Source organism: Mirounga leonina, unplaced genomic scaffold, assembly GCF_011800145.1.
Source record: "Mirounga leonina isolate KUSES-001 unplaced genomic scaffold, KU_Mleo_1.0 Mir_154, whole genome shotgun sequence".
Classification (NCBI taxonomy): Eukaryota; Metazoa; Chordata; class Mammalia; order Carnivora; family Phocidae; genus Mirounga; species Mirounga leonina.
Genome location: NW_023270389.1, coordinates 55,200,517 through 55,221,155, shown reverse-complemented (window position 1 = coordinate 55,221,155; position 20,639 = coordinate 55,200,517). Strand labels below are relative to the sequence as shown.

The 20,639-nt window shown below is 43.0% G+C and overlaps 1 protein-coding gene across 3 annotated transcripts in view; it reads left to right on the top strand.

Moving 5' to 3' along the window:
- PRRX1 (paired related homeobox 1) overlaps nucleotides 1–20,639 on the top strand; it is a 77,697-nt gene that overhangs the window by 45,101 nt on the left and 11,957 nt on the right. For 2 of the 3 annotated variants that reach the window (XM_035010838.1, XM_035010837.1), the window contains exons 2-4: nucleotides 10,600–10,775; nucleotides 15,182–15,363; nucleotides 19,123–19,194. In XM_035010838.1, the coding sequence (XP_034866729.1) occupies nucleotides 10,600–10,775; nucleotides 15,182–15,363; nucleotides 19,123–19,177 (413 nt within the window). In that variant the 3' untranslated portion in view covers nucleotides 19,178–19,194. The remainder of the gene's footprint in view (nucleotides 1–10,599; nucleotides 10,776–15,181; nucleotides 15,364–19,122; nucleotides 19,195–20,639) is intronic. The other variant, XM_035010836.1, reaches the window with a different exon arrangement.

Here is a 20,639-nt window from a genome sequence, read left to right as displayed (position 1 = left end):
AGGCAGAGGAAGAGGGAGAAGCAGACTCCCCACCAAACAGGGAGCCTGAGATCATGACTGGAGCTGAAGGCAGATGCTTAACTGACTGAGCCACCCAGGCACTCCCCAAAATAGGCATTTCCACCAAGCACCATTAACATATTCATTCTGCGTTCTAAGAAAAGTGCCTCAAATGTGCCAAGCACTAATGCTGGATGCTGGGACACACGGTTAACAAGTCAGAAGATGTTCCTCATGGAGCTCATATTCTAGTGCGATGGTCAGAAGCAATAATCACATTTGGTCAGAAGTGTTGTTAGAAGGCAGATGGTTCAGATGCTGGACGGAAGATCATGAGGGGAAGGCTGCTTCTGGTTGGTGATCAGAGAAGGTCCTTGGAAATCGCTGACAGGTAAACTGAGGCTTGGGGGAGGACAAGGAGCCATCGATATAAAGAGTCAATGGATACAGGTAAGGCCTAGGATGTGTTGTTAGGCAGAACCAAGACTAAAGAAGAATAGAAATGAAAGCAAGGAAAATGTCAGCACTGTCTGCAGCACAACTAGAGTAGGGTGGGCCACAGTGAGGCTGAGAGAGGGATGCTGGACCTCAATAGGGCAGAGAAAGCCTCTGCAGACTGTCTTCTGACCTCCCTCCCATGCTGCTGTCCCCGCTCTCCTCCCTGGCCCATTATTGGCTCTGATGGCTGCCACCCTTACTGGGGTGTCTTTTTTTACTGTCACTTTACTTTTCAAGTATTTGTGACTTCTGTCCCCACACCAGTTATAAAGTTCTTGAAGGCAGACTACACGTCATGTTTCTCTGTATTTCTCAGAGTGCCTACTTGCCCAGCATGCCACACATGCTCAATAACTATTTGTTCAAATGAATGAATAAGGTGATAGGTCAGGATTGAGTGTGACCATTGTTAGTGATGCCACTTTGGGGAGTAGCCTAAGCTGGTTGATACAGACACTGTTTTCAGCAAGGCTACAGTCAGCTAACCCATGGTTAAGAAGTCAAGGAAAAGAAATAGCAGGTATTCTCATTGCTGTTTGCTAAATTTAAAGTCTTATAGAAACCTTCAGGTTTCCTCTTTCTTTCGACTGTGCTTATAGGTGAACAAATTCTTTTAAATAAAGAGTCACATCGATTCCAGCTTGGAGACTGATCTCTGTAGAGTGCTCTGGGTATGGAGGAACAGGTCAATCACCGGGCCTTTCTCCAGTCATGGGTAATGAGAGTATAGTCCTCATCCAATATATCGTCTAGCCAAAGGTGTTCTAAAACGAAGACAAAACAAAACAATGCAAAACCAAAAACACAACAACAACAACAAAAGGACAAGATTCAGACATTGCCTTAAACAGTCAATTATTGAAAGTTTTCCATTGGGCTAGGTACGGAAAATATAAAACAATCCTCAAAACCCACAATGCTGGATTTGGAAGAGATCTTAGTCACCTAGTTCAACTTGTGATTTTGCCAGTAAGGACCCTGAGGCCTAACATCACCGATTTGACCAGTAATCCTGCTGGGTTAGAATCTGAGCTTCCTGATCGCCCATCCGAAGCCCTGTCTAAAATTGTTCCGTAATAGAATTTAAAACAAAATAGAAGGAAATGTGTATGCTTAATTGTGACAATTTCAAAAACATGCATTGTTTATATCTTACATTTTACAACCCATTTTACAGATAAGATTGAAATTCAGAGATGTTACAGCGTGTGGCCTATTCCTCCAAAAAATACTAAGCTTTAAATCACTGTTTACATTTTGGCTTTTCTTATTCCTAAAAGAGAATTTTAGGGGTTTCTGGGTGGCTCGGTCTGTTAAGCGTCCGACTCCTGGTTTCGGCTCAGGTCTTGATCTCAGTGTCCTAGGAATGAACCCTGTGTCCAGCTCCACACTCAGCGGAGAGTCTGCTTAAGATTCTCTCTCTCCCTCTCCCTCTGCCCCCACTTGGGTGCATGCTCTCACTCATTCTCTGAATAAATAAATAAATCTTAAAAAAGAGAGAGAGAGAATTTTAATTTCCTTTCACTTAAACGTCATTTAAAAACCAAGCTTCTTATGTTGACCATGTTAGCATATTTCGGGTCTTCATATAGGTCTGATGTCAAAGACAGGAGCAACAGTTGCAAGGGGCTTTCTTTTTCTCTTCAGGCCCCTCTTTTACTCTATATAGTGTCATTACAGAATTACCTTGGCTCCATCTCTTATTGCAATGAAAACTGAATTCTCTGTTCCCTGTGGCTTTCTGTGCTGTAGGCTTCTGGCCCTATAGTTAAAACTTAAGATGGAAAAAAAAAAAGGAGAAAAAAAGGAAAGAAAAAACAACTTGAGATGAAAAAGTTGAGCAAGTGAAAGTCATGCCTCTCTTCTCAGGTATTTAAGTGCCTTCATAATAGCCTCTCAATTGTCTTTTATCCAACAAAGAGTCTTGTTGCATCACTGCTATCCTTCCAAGAGCTGAGCTTCCTCATTAACTATGTGCATCTCTTTCATTGCTCTCTGTTTTCAGTTTTGCTTTTTTAAACCTGTTTTTTCCCCCAGATTTTTCTTTAGAACATTAAAGTTTATTACCAAAAAAAAGAAAAAGAATCATTAAAAAATACGACTTAGGGTGGTTACCTCCCATGAAGACACCAATTTCTGCGGCTAATGTCAAGATTAATGTTGTGTCTCTTACAAACTGACAACAGTCTCACTACAAAGGAGAGACACCACCAGCAGAAGGCAGGAGCTTACAGCTCATCTAGAGCTCTGTTTGTAATCCTACTTGAATTACCAGTACTTTCATAGGGACCACACACCTGGAATATGGCAAGTTTAGAAAGCTTTTAAAATCTCAGTCAGAACTCACTCTTTTCCCAGAACTTTGCCTTTCTTGGTTTTCTTTTTATCCCTTTGGCATTTACCAAAGTGCTCAGACATTCAGAAAAAAAAAAAGTCACTGAATAAATATTGAGTAATGTGACCCAAGATTTGTGTTTTCAGACATGTGGCAACCAAATTAGTCAACCCAAGGCACACAGGCTGGGAAATCATTGAATTTTCATAGCCTGGCTTTAGCCCTTGGCCTTCTTCCTTTTTCATGTTTTTTTTTTTTTAATTCATTTCTAGTGAGATTACTTGTTAAAGGTGCCAATGGCTTACCTGTCTTTGAGTCTAGAATCTGCCTGCTTTCTGAATGTTACCCCAAAATCTGAATTGAGAAAAGCAAATTGTCTTGTTAGAAAGCCAGGAGTTGACTAGCAGCAAAAAATGTCCCAAATGGGGCTTTTCAGACAAATGTCTGTGCATGATTTCTATAGTACAATTTTGGATCAACCACCATATCTCAGATCTCGACTTTTAAAGCTTTTGTTCATTTGTCAAGCTTCTTAGATCTCAGTCCTGCAGTCCATCAAACCAACAAAGCCATATCACATATGTGAGTGGTTTTCTCACTTTCTCTGCAGTTATGCTGTGATAGAAATCTTACTGATTAAATACCAACAAACAGTGAACAGAAGGAAAAAAAGAAACAACAGCAGTGGTTTTGAGCAGTCTGTCTCTGGGGAGAAACCATAACAGCAGTGGTGGTTGTGAAACCCGCCACTTGCCAAATGCCTACTGTGTGCCAGGCTGTATGCCTGCTGTGTGCTCATCACATTGTCAAATGACCATAGGAAGTAGGTCGTCTTACTTCCGTTTTACTGTTTTGCAAACTGAGGCTCAGAGAAGGAAGGTGCCTTACCCAAGGCCACACAGCCAGTAAGTAGCAGGGCCTGTGGGAGAGTGCAGGTCATCCCGTTCGGTTCCCAAGCCAGTTCACCTTCCACTCCCCCCTCCACTGTGCCCATTTCCCAATGGCAGTTTAGTTGGGTCTGATGGGGACATTCTCATTTTCCGGGTTGGGTTTTTTGTTTGTTTGTTTGTTTGTTTTTTGACATTTGAAAATGAAACTAGGTAAATAAGGGATTCATCCATAGAGAAATTGGGGGTAGGTTACATATCTGAAGCCAGAATTTTATTTTATTTTTCATCTAAGAGAAGGTATTTGTTCAGCAATTGAACTCCTATAATAATAATTCCAATATATAAATATTCTACATCTGATCCCTAATTTGTATTTATTGAACATTGAATGCAAACATACACTTTGTACTCCGAGGTTACCGTGGAAAATAGACTCAGAGTCACATGGAAGATGCCAGCATCGGGGAAATTATGCAAATAGAGAGTGAGGGTTCCAGCATGGGACTGCATGAGGAGGCTCGCTTTATATTGGGTCTCCTCAGGGGTTCCAATCAGGAATGCTTTCAGATAAACGTCTTAAGAGAGTTAAAGTAGATAAGGTGATTCAGAGTTTTGACTCTCTGGAATAGTATCTGTCCTGGAGAGATGCAAGGAAATACGTGAGACGAAGAGTCCAAAGCAGGGCAGGTCCCATGAGGATACCTCAAACTCTTCGGGGTTCTGTCTTTCCAAGGAGAGTCAGCTATACTGAGAGAGCTCAACATTGAGCTATCTCCACATAAAACCACTGTAGCTTTACATGGAGCTACTGACTCAACTTGGGTGTCAAAACTATTACAAATAATATTTCACGCTTTTAAGAGCATTTTATTCTCCAAAGGACGTATGTCCCCAAAATTACATTTGAGGTGTTCTCATGCTATTTTCTAAGGCTTAAGACTGATACTTGACTAAAAATAAATAGTGTTATTTGCCAAGTTGACAGTAAAGAAATATGCACATCAAGGGCCATTATGTGAAGTTCAAGGTCTAGCAGCTGCAATGTGAGGATGCACCCGCATAGCTGGGCATCAGCGTTGGCAGAGACCTGGTCAGTCTTGAGAGTTGCTGGGATTCAGTGGTGGAGGATCCCAGGTATGCTGTTGAGAAGGTGCAGATGTGCTGCTAAACTTGGCTTTGGTCATTGTGATGTGCTAAGCTCGGTCCACATTGCAACAGTTATCCCAGTTAAATGACCCATGTGCCATTTATCTGAGCACATATTAAAAGGATGCTGTCCTAATTGCAATTGGAGCTTAGTGTAGCCAAAGAAACTCAAATGAATGCCACAGATGTATCTTGCTGCTTTTCATAGGCCTTGCAATAAAAGCTAAACAGTTTTTAGTGGCTTTTGCAATTATACTTCCCTTCAATTTTCCAAAGGTTGCAGGGCCCGAACCACACAAATCCCATTAAAGTAAGTAGTTGTGCAATGTAAGTTCCTTTGAAAACATTCTTCAATGCCCATAAAATGATCAGCGGGCTGCTCTTTAGATCCGCTGGCCTGCCATGTTTTCAACCAAAAGGAAGAAGGCAAGCTTTGATGTGGTAGTTGGTCTCTGCTACTGAAGCTGGCGTTTTATCTTCTTGCATCAGATTTCTTTCCAAATTGATGTGACTCAGGCATACGAAACACATTTTTCTTCAGATTTTATTCCTAAAATATGTTTTTGCTGTACCTTTAAATTATATTTGGCTGACCTATTTGGAATCTCCAAGGCTTCTCCCACCAGATGCAGAGCAGAAGAGGGTCGGGGTCTTTGGGAGTTAACTGAAGCCTGCCTAGCAAGTGCGAGGCCGTAGTGAGCTGGGGTCACTGCGTGCTACCTGGTCTTCCTGTTTAAGGATGGCCCTCCTCACATTGTCTTCTCCACCCACTCTTCAGTGCAGCTTTGGCAGCCAGATGTGGAATCCACAGTGAATTCCAGCCCAGAGCCAAGGACAGAGCTATTGTTCCCTTTAACTTGTATTTGAATGCACACGGGGCATCACACGTAGGACTTGGGCTTTCTTACCTGGAGCAGTGTTCATATGTGTTCTCATCCCGATCCATTACAAATGCCATTCTCTTTAGCATCTCTTTCTCACCGGTGTTTCTGCTTGTTTAAACCCCTCCTTTATCTTGGAGCTGCTTTTGGAGGAGTAAAAATGAAGGACAAATTTCTGCATTTACAAAGGAATCAGAACCACACAGCTTCTCCCATCTCTACATCTGATGACTAACCTATTTGAAAAAGAAATGGTGAAAGTTATTTCCTCCACAGGTAAAGTTATCCAGAAACAAACGATACTGTTAACCTAATTATTTGCTTTGGACTGTTAAAAAGAGTAATTGGAATTCAGAAATTATTCAGCCCTTTAAAACTTCAGATGAATCACCAAAGTTCTAATTTTCTGGGACTGCTTCTGTGCCACAATACTACCATGATTGTTTCAAGATTTTATTGTCATGTAATTTATCAAGAGACCCTAAATCATTTCTACAGGAATATAGGAGTGCTTCGAGGTGACAAAACATTGACACAGATAGAACTGATCCATAATCTTTTTAAAGTATTTGATTACATACTAAAATATATGTAGGGATTAGGAGAATGGAGAGATCAGTATGGATTGAAGTTATCGGCAAAGTCTTACAGGAGGTCAATTTAGGATGTGTCATAGAAAACAGAGATTTTGAACTGTGTCCTAAGAAAGTGAAGGAGTAAATATGGATGTGGAGAGAAGATGGGAGATGGGGTTTGCTACTGTGCAAAAATCACCCTGCACATATTTAATTGATGAAGCAGAGACTTATGGAGGCCATTGAAAAAGGAACTTCAAGAACATCTGGATCAAAGTAGCTATTCCAGATGAGAATGTTTACATTTTTTAATGACTCTTCTGGTAGGAATGACAACATGTGATACACATGGACCCTCTATCTTAGACCCTCTTTATATAAATCATATGGAAAGACCTGCATTTCCCATAAGATTTCCCCAGGGTCATGGTTTTTTATTTGTATCTCATATGTTTCATACGCATGACTATTGTCATTTGCACTTGAGACTGGAGTGGAATTAAGAGTGTTGGCTTCTTGCTCTGGCTCAGGCACAGCTGGTATTGTGATTTGGGGGCAGTCGCTTCATTCTTCGAGGCTTCATTTACCTCATCTATAAAATAAGAGGGTGGAATTAGACAATTTCTCTGGCTTCATTTGGTGCCAATGTTTTATGACTCATGATTCCAAGTGAAAATACACCTGCTCACAAGGCCATTTTGCTGGTTTTTATTAGAAATCGTGGCCATAACTGTATACTTGCAATTTACTCAATCATCCACAACATACATAAAAATACATAATCATTCATAAAATCCATAAACACCTTGGATTAGAAATATTACGATTTTGATAAAAATGCATTCAGTCCTCTGTGGTTATTTTGCAGCTTGGTGACTCCTACCCACTTCAGAATTCCAAAGCATGAGATGCTCCCTGACGTCCAACTGGACATCAGTATCCTTGGGCAGCATATGTTAAAACCAACCTTCTCTGTAACTGGTTTTACGGAAAGATGACCCTCCTCCAATGATAAAAACACACTGCCTTCTCTCCCCTCTCTTCAACCAGCATCCAGAATCTGCTAAAAAGTGCTTATCACGGGCCCTTCCAATGCCCCACATTTGTAAATCTCTGAGATGTTGACGTCTCTTCTCATGCTGCCCAGGAGACTGTGTTGGGTCCCATCTTCTGTGTTCTTGGAGGAAAACAGGGAGCACGCAGTTTGTGGTTATGAGCAAAGACAGCCAAGCCCAAGGGCTGCCGCTCAAGCTGTCTCTGTTGCCCGCTCATTGTCTCGTTCCATTATACTTGCACTTAGGAGGACATTTGCCAGATCCAGACTCCTTGGACCCCTGTTATTTGTGTGTCTTTTCTCACCTTCAACATGATCTGGACTGGTGTTTTCCTTTGTTAAAAACAACAAGAACATTCACTGGGAAGCTTTTGCTGGCCTCATTTCAGGTCATCATAGCTATTTATTCTGTGTCATAAACTATAATTCTCCATTTCCCTTACTCCCACGTCAGGGGAGCTGGTGGTTTATGGTGGACAGTCGGTGGAATTTGAGTGAAAGGTGGAAGATTTCAAAGAACTACCAAGAGATTATGTAGCAGGTTATAGGACTAAGAACAAAACATAATATACTCTTGTTCTTGATCACAGTTTGGTAGTACAAAAAGAAAAGGTTCATAAAACAGCATAAAGGATTTAGAATTTGTGGCTATACCTGAGAAAGACTTTTCTCTGAGGGAGGCAAATGAATCATAGGATTGGCTTAATAAGAGATTTCCTTTATGTGAATAAACATAAAAGCCTAGGATCTGTCTAATTGGTCTCAGTCCTGGGCAGGTATGGAAGCTACAGATTTTTTTCCAGAACTCTGTTTAATAGGAGCATGAAATATATGTTGTGGTGCTGTCAAAAAGGCCTAGATGACCTAGAGAGACCTGAAGTACAAGACAGATAAAACTGTAGAAAAAAAGATTTGGGAAAGAGAATGAAAACAACAGGAAAGCCTCCAAATACTTAAATACGAAGGAGAACACAGATGTGAGGCCACTGCTGAGCGCTGTTTGACCCCAGGTGTTTGGATTCCAGTGTGGATGTAATTGTAAATGAATTTTGCTGATAGGTGAATAGTGGTATAATCAGGATGTTGGCTGGGATATTCCAGGCCTTGATCAATCCCAGAAATCATGATAATTAAATTGGCTCCATTCTCAGGATGCTGCAGATCTGACATTCTTATTGAAAGTGTCACAGCAACTTCTTCAACACAAGGCTCCTGGTAGAGATACCACAAATAGAAAAAAAAAAAACAAACAGGGAGGTGGTCAACTGTGAACATGACTCTAAAACTGAAAGAATAAGTGTCAGCACCTTCTTAGCGGGAGGAATGGGATTGAGATTGTATGGATTTTTTCAACAAGAACAGTTTTCTAAAGACAAGAAAAGTTGCACATTCAACAAGTGCTTACTATATCTGGGTGCTTTATTTTTATTTTTTTTATTCTTTTTTTTTATTTTATTATGTTATGTTAATCACCATACATTACATCATTAGTTTTTGATGTAGTGTTCCATGATTCATTGTTTGCCTATAACACCCAGTGCTCCATGCTATCTGAGTGCTTTAAATATCCAGAGGAAATGCGCAGTCTCTATTCTAAGCTTCTGTTCTGGGAAGGCAGCACTCATGACGAAGGGATCTCTGATCAAAACCACTTGGAGACCTCAGTTGTCAGGCACTGAGAGATCTGGGCCAGGAGCTCCTGGATATAAGCTACACTTTGAATCCACACCCAAATTTAGAACATGCCCTCAATTTGTGATAATAATAATATTACAGCTCGGATAGGTATCACTTTTCTCTAGGACTTCATGATTCATGCTAGTTGCTTTTTTTTTTTTTTAAGTAGACTCCATGTCCTGCCTGGAGCCCAACATGGGGCTTGATCTCAGGACCCTGAGATCAAGACCTGAGCCAAAATCAGGATTCGGAGGCTTCACCGACTGAGCCACCCAGGCGCCCCTGGTTGCTTTCTTGAGTGTGTTGTGTGTTTATAGTCAGAGAGGAACAGGAGAGCTCACATGATGGAAAAAATGGCTGAGAGCTACTCTCTATTACGTGTGGAGCAAGGGGCCAAACCCCGATTTCCCTCTATCCTCACTCTCATTCCTCCTGTTTTTCTTTGGGCTGAGAGTCTGAGGGGAGGGCTGTTGGAAGTGTAAGTCCAGTTCACCAGGCCAAGCATGTGTCTTGGGCCTCTACACCTCTGCGCTATAAATCTCTGGGCGCCACATGCCTCTGCAGTGTCCAGGCCTCACAGGGATGTCTTGCTGATGACGGTGGCCCAGCTGGTGTTCTGCTCAGCTTCACACATCCATCATTCCGGCCTGCGCTGATGCGGGTGGCAGGACTGGAGCGAGCTACTCTCTTATTTCCTTGGGCAGGCTGGATGAGCCACTTGCCAAGATGTCTTTGGGGGAACTGAGAGGAAAACGAGGGGGGGATCTTGACAGGTGAAACCTTGGGGGTCACGATTCCCCAAAGTTTCTGGGTGAAACTGTTTCAGAGATCTTTCAGTTTGGTTCCCTGTACTTCTTTTCTCATCGGGCGAGTCCCAGGCCAATGCTGGCTTGGGTGGATGGTGTGGGAGCACCATCCCTGATCTAGGCTGAGGCTTTGGAAGCTGGCCTTAGCAAGAGCACAGAGCCTTGAGCAAATGCAGTTAGGAATGACTTGGTGTTTCCAGGAGAACACGTGGTAAAACAGGACTCCCTCTCATCAGTTTGACTAACTCCTGCATTTGTGTTTACATGGGTATGTTGAGGAGAAGGAACCAGGGAATAGTTGGTTTCCCTGGTTATGAAACTGTACAAATGAACATAATATAACATAAGACAAAGAAGGTCCAAGGCAATCTACTCTTCTTCCCCCATTCTACAGAAGTCCAGAGAACATGGGTAGGAGTAAGATTTTCCTTTAGTCACCTTTGACGAAACAGGCTTCAAGGAGCATGCAAGAAATGTCTCCCTGTCAGTTCAGGTCTGGTCCCAGATTTAGAAGTAGCAGCCAGACCTCAGAACTGCCGGGGATCCTTGGCCAGTGGACTCAAGAGCACCGATGCCTGTCCTCATCTGCACATTGAATGTGACATTTGGCTCTAACACTAGAGATGTAAGAATGTGAGCAAAGGAAACAATCTCTTACTGTAGATATTCAGCAGAGGAGTGCAAACGGGGACCCGGACGTGACTTTAGCTCCTTAGCATCCATTTCTTCTGCTCCAGATGATCAGCTGAACTCCGAGGAAAAGAAAAAGAGAAAGCAGCGGAGGAACAGGACGACATTCAACAGCAGCCAGCTGCAGGCTCTGGAGCGCGTCTTTGAGCGGACACACTACCCAGACGCCTTCGTGAGAGAGGACCTTGCCCGCCGGGTGAACCTCACCGAGGCCAGAGTGCAGGTAACCAAAGTATTGCTTCAGGGGCACGCGTCGCAGACTGTTCAAAAATGCCAGTCGTTGGTTTCCCACAGGAGCTGCTACTAAGAAAGATTACAAAGGGGCAGCATGAGGACAGAATCAGATCCTAACTGTGTTTCTTTGGGCAGCATAGTATTTGTGTTTTTATTTTTAAAGATTTTATTTATTTATTTGTGAGAGAGAGAGTGAGCATAGCAGAGGGGCGGCAGGCAGAGGGAAAAGGACGCAGAGGGAGAAGCAGGCTTCCCGCGGAGCAGGGAGCCCGACGTGGGGCTCCATCCCAGGACCCTGGGATCATGACCCGAGCAGAACGCAGATGCTTAACCGACTGAGCCACGCAGGTGACCCAGCATGGTATTTTTACAAATCAACTTTAAGCTTTTAAGGGGCAGAATATGCCCTGCTGCGAGCTCACTCCTCATAGCTGCCTGCCCTTGCAGATTCCAGTTACAGACATTGTAATTCTGAGCATTTGACTCTACACCTCCCACCCCAGCTTTCGATTTGAGCTTTAGGGTGGCCAAGGAGATGAATTCTCTGCTCCCTACCTCAGATTTCCTTCTCCGATTTTGGGAGCTCCAAACCTGCAAGAGATTTATTATAAAGACACATGGTTGTGGACACTGGTGGGAGTGTAAATGAGCACATCAAAGACCTCGCATTTAACAACAGAGTTATGAGCATGTTCAAGTGAATGATTTTGTTTCTGTGAAGCGATGAAGGGCAAGGGCATGCAGGACAGTGTAGCGAGAGAACAGCACTCCTTTCTAACATTAATGCCATGACACATCAACTGCAATCCAGACATCTTGAAATAATACAACCTGGGATTAGTAATAATGATGATAATCACCTAATAACTAGCACTACTTGAACCCTTATATGCCAAATGCTGTTCTAAGTCCTTTACATGAACTAATCTGTTTCATCGTCGTACCAGTTCAGTGAGGTGGGTAGAATTCTTCACCTTGCAGATGTGGAAACTGAGGCACAGAGAGTTTCCGGTATTTTACCCAGAGTCACAGAGCCAGCAAGCGGCTCAGCTGGGATTTGAATGCAGATATGCAAAGTTCGTGCTTGTAAGCCCTAGAGTAGACTTTGAATGAGTAAGTCTCCTGGCTGAGTGCTTCCTCACGGGGTGCCTTGCTCTCTCTGCTGGAAGTAAAGATCCATTGTCTTCCCTAGAGCTGGTGGTGGGCTGCCGTTTTGATAAGGGTGGGTGTGGATGAGGCCAATCTGTCTTGTTTTCTTGAGGAAATTATTGTTTGTATATTTGTGCTCAGTCTGGACTTGAGGGATTTCTTTCTGCAAGTGACAGATCTCTTGACCGACAGGGACTTTAGCTAGACCCAAAGGGCATTGAGGTGAGAACTGTGTCCATGCCATGAGGTGCGGTATACTATGAGGGACACTTGTTGAGTTGATGGAGAGGGTCCTGGGGGTCCCTTCAGCCTGATGAGAAAGTTTTCCAGAGTTCTCCCCATAGGGAAGCAGTGACTTCACCTAGAAGGGCTCCCCCCAGGAGAGAACAAGAGGTCAGCAACAAAAGGGAAAATTGCCTAGACCCCTACCCCACGTGGGTTAGGCGAGGCCCTCGGCACTGCTTGGCAACCCCTCACAGCTCAGGTGAGAGTGACCCGCGGGATCTGCAGGGACAAGGCTCAGTTGTGCTGTCTCGATTCTGCCTTCCAAAGCACAGCCCTGAGGTTTGCTTTCCCACATCCTCTTCCCCCATGCTGCTAACCACAGCTCTCCAAACAGGCTCTGTATTTCCACTCTGAAATCCCTTCCTGTCCCTTCAAACTCCGCATATCTTCTGTGCCCCAGGCTTGGCCTGCTGCAGTGTAATGAGTAATTTTAGACCAACAACCCACAGTACCTTGAAACACCACTTTGGCCTGGTGATCTGAATTGTAAATAAGGACACATGGATGGGACAATGCGAGACATTTTTTTTTTTTTAATGTGAAAGAGCAGTTTGCGAGCTGGTCTTTCCCCCCTTACAATAGACAAATACTTTTTTACACGTTGAAACTATTTTCTCTTCCTCCTTTCTCACCCTACTATGTTCTAATCCCTCTCGGGGCTGTGGACATTTCATATGTGTGTGGACAGAATTCTCCCTCCACCACGTTATTCTTCCTCCATGAAGTTTACCCTTCCCCAGTCTGCACCGTTCCCTTCTGACCCTGGCCTTCTTTATGGCATTTATCACAACACAACACCTATTATATTGAGTTGTATGTGAGCCAATTTCCCCAACTAGTTTGTGAACCCTCTTGGATGGAGGCCATATCTTATCATTTTTGCAAAATTCATTTTTTTCCCTCTTTCTTTTTCCTCTTATTTTTCTCCCCCTCAAACATCTATCAAACACCTATTATACTCTTGGAACCGTTTCAGTTTGCTGGGGATGAGTAAGACACTGGCCCTCTCCTGAAGGGTGCTGTAGACTGGAGACAGAGAAGATAAATATGCATGCCATACTGTTATGACATATAAGATGATTCCCATACTTAAGGAATATATGAGAATTCATGATAGACCAGAGGAAGGAATGATCAAATCTGCCTGGGGAAAAGGGGGCGGAAATACACACATATTAAATACACCCATTCTGTGCCAACTCTCATGACAGCCCTGTGAATATTATTGTCTCCGTGTGGTTCGGAGACAAAGGATCAGAGGCACTAAATAACTATTCAATGACAAAATTTCAAAGTAGTGGAACCAGTATTTTGATCCAACTCCATTAGATTTTAAAGTCACATTCTTTCCACTACAACTGCTTACAAAAGAGATGATATTAAAGTCAAATCTTGAAAAAGCAAGTCTTTGGACACCTGGACAAAGAGGGGGAGACTATCACAGACAGAGGGAGCCTTTGGTGTGGGAAATAACTGGATGCATCTGAGAGTCTCAAGCCCAGGGTAGGAACTGGAATGATGGAGGGCCAGTGCATGAGGTCCAAGTGATGCAGGACGTGGCCGGGTTGGTGGACCAAGAGCTAATTCCTGAACAGCCTTTGTTCTATGGTAAGAAGTTTTGATTTTATTCTGTGAGCGATGGAGAACCAGTGGATAATATAAAGCAGGGCACTGATAGACCCCTTTGCATTTAAAATGATCAAAGAAATAGTAATGCCAAGGACATGTGAGAAACAAAAGAGCTGGGCGTGTGCGGAGCCAGAAAGTGAGGACCGGATTCTCCTTCCCTGATTTCTGCCTGTCCCTTGCATAGGCACGACACACGGGGCACCAGCCATGTGGTATTTTACACCAGTGTTGCTCCCAGAAGCTGTAACACTGTCCCACTCCACACCACACAATGTCTTTCTGCCGTGCCTTGCCCTGTGTTTTCCATAATTGCACCTAAAAGACTTGTTTTGCAGTTTTTCAAATTTACCTGCCTGTCTTCTCTTAATAGACTGTGAGCTGCTTATGAGCAGAGAATTAGTCTCATGTCTCTACTCCCAGCAATTAGCACAGACTCTGGAACTCGGCAGGGACCCCATAAAGATTTCTTGAACGAGTAAACGATTGAAGGCAATTCCGTGGCACTCTGGAGGACTTGTATGGTCATGAGCCAGCTGTCCTCAAGCACAGAAACTTAGCCATTGATTATCTGAGTGAACTTCAACAGATGACTTAATCTCATCGAACATGTTTCTTCAACTCTGAAATAGAAAAAGTAAAACCTAATGTACAGAATGGGCATGACAAGTAGAAGTAATGTATACATTGTGCTTATGGACATTTCTAGCCCTTAGCAGCACTTGATAAATGTGTTATGAGCTGTAGCGGATGCTGTCGCTAGCTGCTTCTTGCTGTAACTTCCTCCCTCTTCCCCTGGTGCTCCTCGCACCTCCCAAATAAACCACTTGCTTCGTAAATTCTTGCCACAGGCATCAGTGATGAGATGGAGAATTTTCTTTAAATGTCCAATAACTATTTCAAAAGCAGATGATATTTTCACATTTTGGAGAATTTTGAAAAAGACTTTTAAAAATGTCACTGTATCCATGGCAGACATCTAATGAGGTTTTTCTCTTCTCCTTGATTACAAAACAACCGGGATTGTAACCCACATTTTGCTCCCTTGTGGGCTGGTCATGGATCTCATCTCTGGGGGGCATGATGGAAGTCCCTCAGGGTCCTGTTGTAATAGTCTTCTCTGATAACAGGGTAGTTCGCTAACGTGGCCCAACAGGGAAGGACTGTGGCATCTTTGTATTGTTCTGGGAAGAATTCTGTACCCGTCCTGTTTCTTCCTTGGGGAGGCGTTATGTGGTAACATCGACCAGGACGTTATTCATTATTCGTGTAACCTCTTCTTCTTTGTTTCCCTCTCCCTCCCTGTGTCCCACTCTCCTCCCGACACTCTTCCAGGTGTGGTTTCAGAACCGAAGAGCCAAATTCCGCAGGAATGAGAGAGCCATGCTGGCCAATAAAAACGCTTCCCTCCTCAAATCCTACTCAGGGGACGTGACTGCTGTGGAGCAGCCCATCGTACCTCGTCCTGCTCCACGACCCACCGATTATCTCTCCTGGGGGACAGCCTCTCCGTACAGGTGAATGACTGGCCCAACCCCCCGCCCCTTGCTCCACTTCCACACGTTTCTCAGCGGTCGGTCACGTTTCAGAGCTGCTGGTGTGGCTGGCTGACATTTCTTACTGGGTTAACCTCTTCAGAGACATTCAACTTGCTGACACCCCCAGATTTTCATGGGAGATTACTAGTTGCCCCAGGAGCAGGGTTTGGGGCAGAAGAGAGAGGGACAGGCCATCAGCAATCTTCTCTTGGACTCAGGAACTCTTGCAAAGGTTTCAAAGATGGGGAAGAATCTAAAAGAAAAGATCATTAAGCTATGCCCAGAGTCCCTCTTGCAAACATTCAGGAACAAAACTTGACTCCAATTCCAAATTTAAGATGTGTTTCATTACGCTCAAGTAGAAATTTAACTTGTAAGGCTCCAAGTGTAGGCTCAAAGACAAACTTTATGGTAAAACTGATTTTGAATTAAAAGAAGAAAAGGAAGAAAAGGAAAAGGAAGGGAGGAAGGAAGGAGAGAGAGAGAGAGACAGAGAGGGAAGGAAGGGAAATCCACGACCATTCTGATCACGCTCATGGCCACAGTCCCTTGTTAGCAGGTAGGGATGTCTTATGATCCAAAATACCTCCTGTTCTATTGCAAATTCTTATCTACTTATCTGAAGTTCTTTGGGGGTCAGTTTGTCTGAGTGGGGTTTTTAAAATATTAAAAACAATGTATAATTTACACTAAACTTTTATATTAAAAAGGTGAAAAGATTTCAAGAAGCAAATAACAGAGTACTATTTCAATTTCTTGGAGAGGCTTTTTAAATCTCCATTTATTATGCTGTTCAGAAATACAGGTTAATGCCCAAGGGAAGTTGAGACCCAAGTGCCTAAAACATCATCATTGTTCCAAAGTGCCTTTCTTTGAACCAACCTAAACCTGAGTACTCTTAGAAACTGGGTCAAGGCTGCGTGCTCTCTGGCCAATTGCCAGAGGAAGTATTCACAAATTCACTTATTATGCTTTTATTTGCCTTTTTATTGTTAAGGTTAATTAACGCTTTAAGTAGAGGTCTTAAACTAGTTATAGGAGATTATTTCCCAGCGAAAGCTGAACTCCTGATATGAAATGCCACATTTGTGAAATGCAAATACTTTTCAAAAGTTGATGGTTTTAATCAAAGCATAAGATCTCACCTAAATGTTCTTTCTGTTCCAAATCAATTCCTTGAAAGAAATGCCATAAATGTATTTGGAATTTTTTTTAATCCCCCGTTGTGAAATTAGTCTGAATTATGTTGGTCTTAGCACTTGGAGACCCCATACCTGGGAAATTGGAAATTTCTTCATCTCTCAGATATAGTAAGCCTTGCTGACTTCAAAAGATTAGCCCTATCTGTATGTCTGATTTAAAATTTAGACTCTTTTCCCATAGGACTTACTAAAACACATTTTGAAGACCATTGTGAAATCATATATTCTTTAATATTTTAAATAAGTAAAAGACTGCTTTGTTTCTCTGATAAATATTGATAGCTCACAGACTCATTAAATGGCTTGGGAAATGGATGTGGTTCAAAGCTTGATGTTTCAAGGTCTCTGGTTTGAATTTGGTCACGACCAGGAAGTATTATTCCTTTTCCTGCCTGGGTCCCAGTTAGGAACTTTTCACACCAGCTCTAAACCATCCAGATGGCTGCCATGTAGTCCTTACCAGTGGGAGTCTGAGGGCAGTACACTACCTACCTACCCTACATGGGTAGGGCTCAAATTCTCCCTAAATTAATATTGGATCAGATTGCCTGCACCTCAACGAAAGGTCAAGCCCTAATGCCTACATCATACATATTTTGTATATGGGCATCTAACTGAAATTATTAACATGCAATTTATGTGTGCCTTTTTTGGAAATGTTCTATTTTATTTTACTAGATACATTTTTTAAAAACATTCATAATTGCATCATCTTAACATAACTAGTTTGATTATTTTTGCAGTTAGAGTTCAGTATTTTATATAGTGTAGCCTTAGTGTACATATTTTGTATTCTGCTGTTTTCATTTAAAAATCATATAAACTAGTGCTTTTTACTCATTTCAAGGTATACCTTTATATGATTTTTTTCTCTTAGATACTGAGTTTGTAAAAAAAATTAAAAATCGCATAGAATCTGATTGTTCATATTCTGTATGAAGAATAAATTAATCTCCAGATAGCAGTAGAAGAATGATGGTTTAAAATAGTAATTTAATCAGTATCAATGTTTTTGACCCAATGTTGACTGCAGTGTTTATATTTTGGTTAATTTCTAAAAGTGGCAAAGCTATTCTGTTACTCAGAGATTTTTCTGCTATGTTTAGAACCAAAATACATTATGGTTTCACATTTTGAAGCTTGGTAGGAAACATGTCTTGTTTAGGAAACATAAAAGAGAAACAAGTGATGAAAAGCAAAGGAAATGATAGACCTTTTGTGTTATAAAAAATTAACTGGCTATTTCTGTTGGTACATTTATGTCAAGTTAGTTATCTCACATGTGACATTCATTAAAAGGCATTTCTTTTGGTTAATCCTTGGAACGCTCCTGTGTGCTAGCTCTGTCCTTGCTTTGGTTCCAAAGAAGAAACTGAACACTTGCTCAAGTTTAAGCCTTCAGCCAGCAGAATAAGACCCAGTGCTCGTGATCCCTGTGTCTGTCCAGCATATTAGGCCACATCACCATATTTTCATTCAAATTAAGCCTTACATTACATTGGACATAGTAAAAAGGGTAAGACCAGGAAACTGTGTAAACATGCCCTTTTGATTCAGTGTCTATCTCAGATCAGTGAAGCACGCCTGCGGCCGAGATCCACCTTCTGGGGTGTGTGAGCATCCCCTTGGGATGACTGATGTGGCTTGGTCATGCAATCCAGGGACAGTGAGCAGACAGTTTTGCCAGAGAGGATGCCTTGCTGATTTCCACAACTCTCCCCTGAAAGAGGAGAGGAGGAAACCAAGACTCAAAGCAATTGTTTGCATGTGGTCAGAATTATGGGATGGAATAGAGCCAACACATTTTTTTCTGGGTGTCTTTTATACCCAGAGTGGTGGCTGTATAATTTATCGTCCAGGCTGGGACACTTTTGAGAGTGAAAGGGGAGTGCTATTAATAATGACACCAGAACAACAGGCGTCACAGGAGACATATATGGTTCACCCTATCTATAGCACGACATGGCCCCGTCCGTTCCCTTGAGCATGTTACAGATGATGGTGTCAGGCAGGCAACTGAGTCACCAGGAGGCGCAAAGAGTTCTCTAACACAGACAGTACTGTCCTAGCAGGTGTCGTCTTTATCTACCCATAGCCAGCGGAGGGAAGCTTGTTTTGGCACATTTGCCCACTGCTTAGCTCAGAACTGTTTTCCGTAGGCAAAGGAGGGCGCGCCCAGCACCAGAGGTATTAAGACTAACAAATATTGTGGTGCTTTGCCTCTTGGGGAGCAGCGATCAACCACATCCCAGACTTTTAATGGTTATTCTAGGTTTTAAGTAGTCAAGAAGCATCTCCCCAGAGACATCCTCTCCTATGGGAGCTAGAGAATGACCTGGATCTGCAGTGCCAGTTCCAGAGGGAGGACTGGGCTTCAAAGAAAACTAGTGACAGGCAAGAGAGCGGCCAGCCGTCCCTGTCCACGGCTCCCCTCCCCATCCTTCTCCTCCTCCCCCATTTGATCGTGGTCACGGTGCTGCCTGACATCCGCTGAACGCATTTGGCTCATTTCTCCCTTTCACGCTTTCAAAAATAGATCCTCGTCCCTCCCAAGATGTTGTTTACACGAGGGGCTTCATAACGGATTCTAACGGAAGACACTGAAAAGGTAACTTGTCAGAGGGGGAAGAGGGTGGCTGCTGGGGGTAGGGTTTAAGTGGGAATGAAGTGTGTTCAAGAAAGTGGGTCTTGCAGTTTTAGCAATGCCTCCAGGGAAGTCTTCAAGTGGGGAATACTATGGGAAACCAGAGCTGCAGGCATATATGTCCATAAAGTTAAGGGTAGTCGGATAGCCTAGAGCAGGGCTCCTCCAAGACTACTGAGCGTGTGAATCGCCTGGGATCGGGTTGCAATGCAGACTCATTCTGTAAGTCTGGAGCAGGACTCAGGGTCTGCACCTCTAACTTGCTTGCCTGTGATGCTGATGCTACTGACACTCAGTATTCGGTGACCGTAGGATATGGGGCAGGGGTCGGGAGAACTGTGTGCTTGTCCTGGCACCTGCTGCTCCCCAGGCCAGTTGGATCATCAGGCTCTTATGTAGCCTTGCATCTAAGGTCAGCTAGCAATGTTTCCCTACTACATAGCTCACAGGGGCACTTGATTCCAGGTAGTCCATGTGCATTTCAAAAAAGAGACACAAAAGTCCTTGAGACAAGAGAAAGATACAAGCCTCCGTGTATAAAAACATTTCTAGAAAGAAAAGTTGAATATGGCAGAGGCTCACTGAAAGAGCAGTGCAAACTGAAGGCTCATGCAGGAAATATGGTCCACGTTGGATCTGCTTTAAGAGCTAAATACGCGTTTAAAAAATCAACTTCTGAATTTCAGAACAGAAGTTAGAAATGCTTATTTAAATCACAAAAGATCACTTCCAAAAGGATTTATGGGGTCTCTCTTTAGAAGTAAATTTCCATAGGAAAGCTGGCGTGGAGTTGTCTCAGATGAAGCAGGTATACCTCTGTTCCCACACTGACAAATGCACAAGCAGAAAGATGGTCTCCAACCTCCACACATCACAGACAGAGTCACAAAAGCCTCACGCTCTACAGCCTTTGGAAAAATCCCAAGCTGGTGAAACCTTAGGATCTCAGGATGACACACAGACTTCTCGAGCTGACAGATTTGTCTTTGGGGGGGAATTTTCAACAGCTTGTCATCATTTGTCCAAGAGGGCCAAAGAGAAAACAAAGTTAGAGCTGAAAACTGAGGCAGGCATTATTTTTCCCCCAGCGCTCCTCAATTGTTTGGTGATTTGTGGGGCATACACCACGGGTGATTCGACAGCAGAGGGGCAGATGCCCATAAGTTTCCTGGCTTTAGAATCATACCGTATATAGAATTTTCCATGCTTCCTTGGTGTTTGGCAGTCATGTGAACACGTTCCTCCTCCTGACAACCTTTCGGGGTAGGTTGAAATGATCAAAAATGATTTGTCCCCAGTGCAAATGGAACTCGAACCCTGCCGTGGTTAGCATTCTGCTGTCTGTGGCTGAGCTTCATCTGTTAGGAATCTCCAAATAAGGAGATGGAAAAATTTCAAGCTTACTTAAA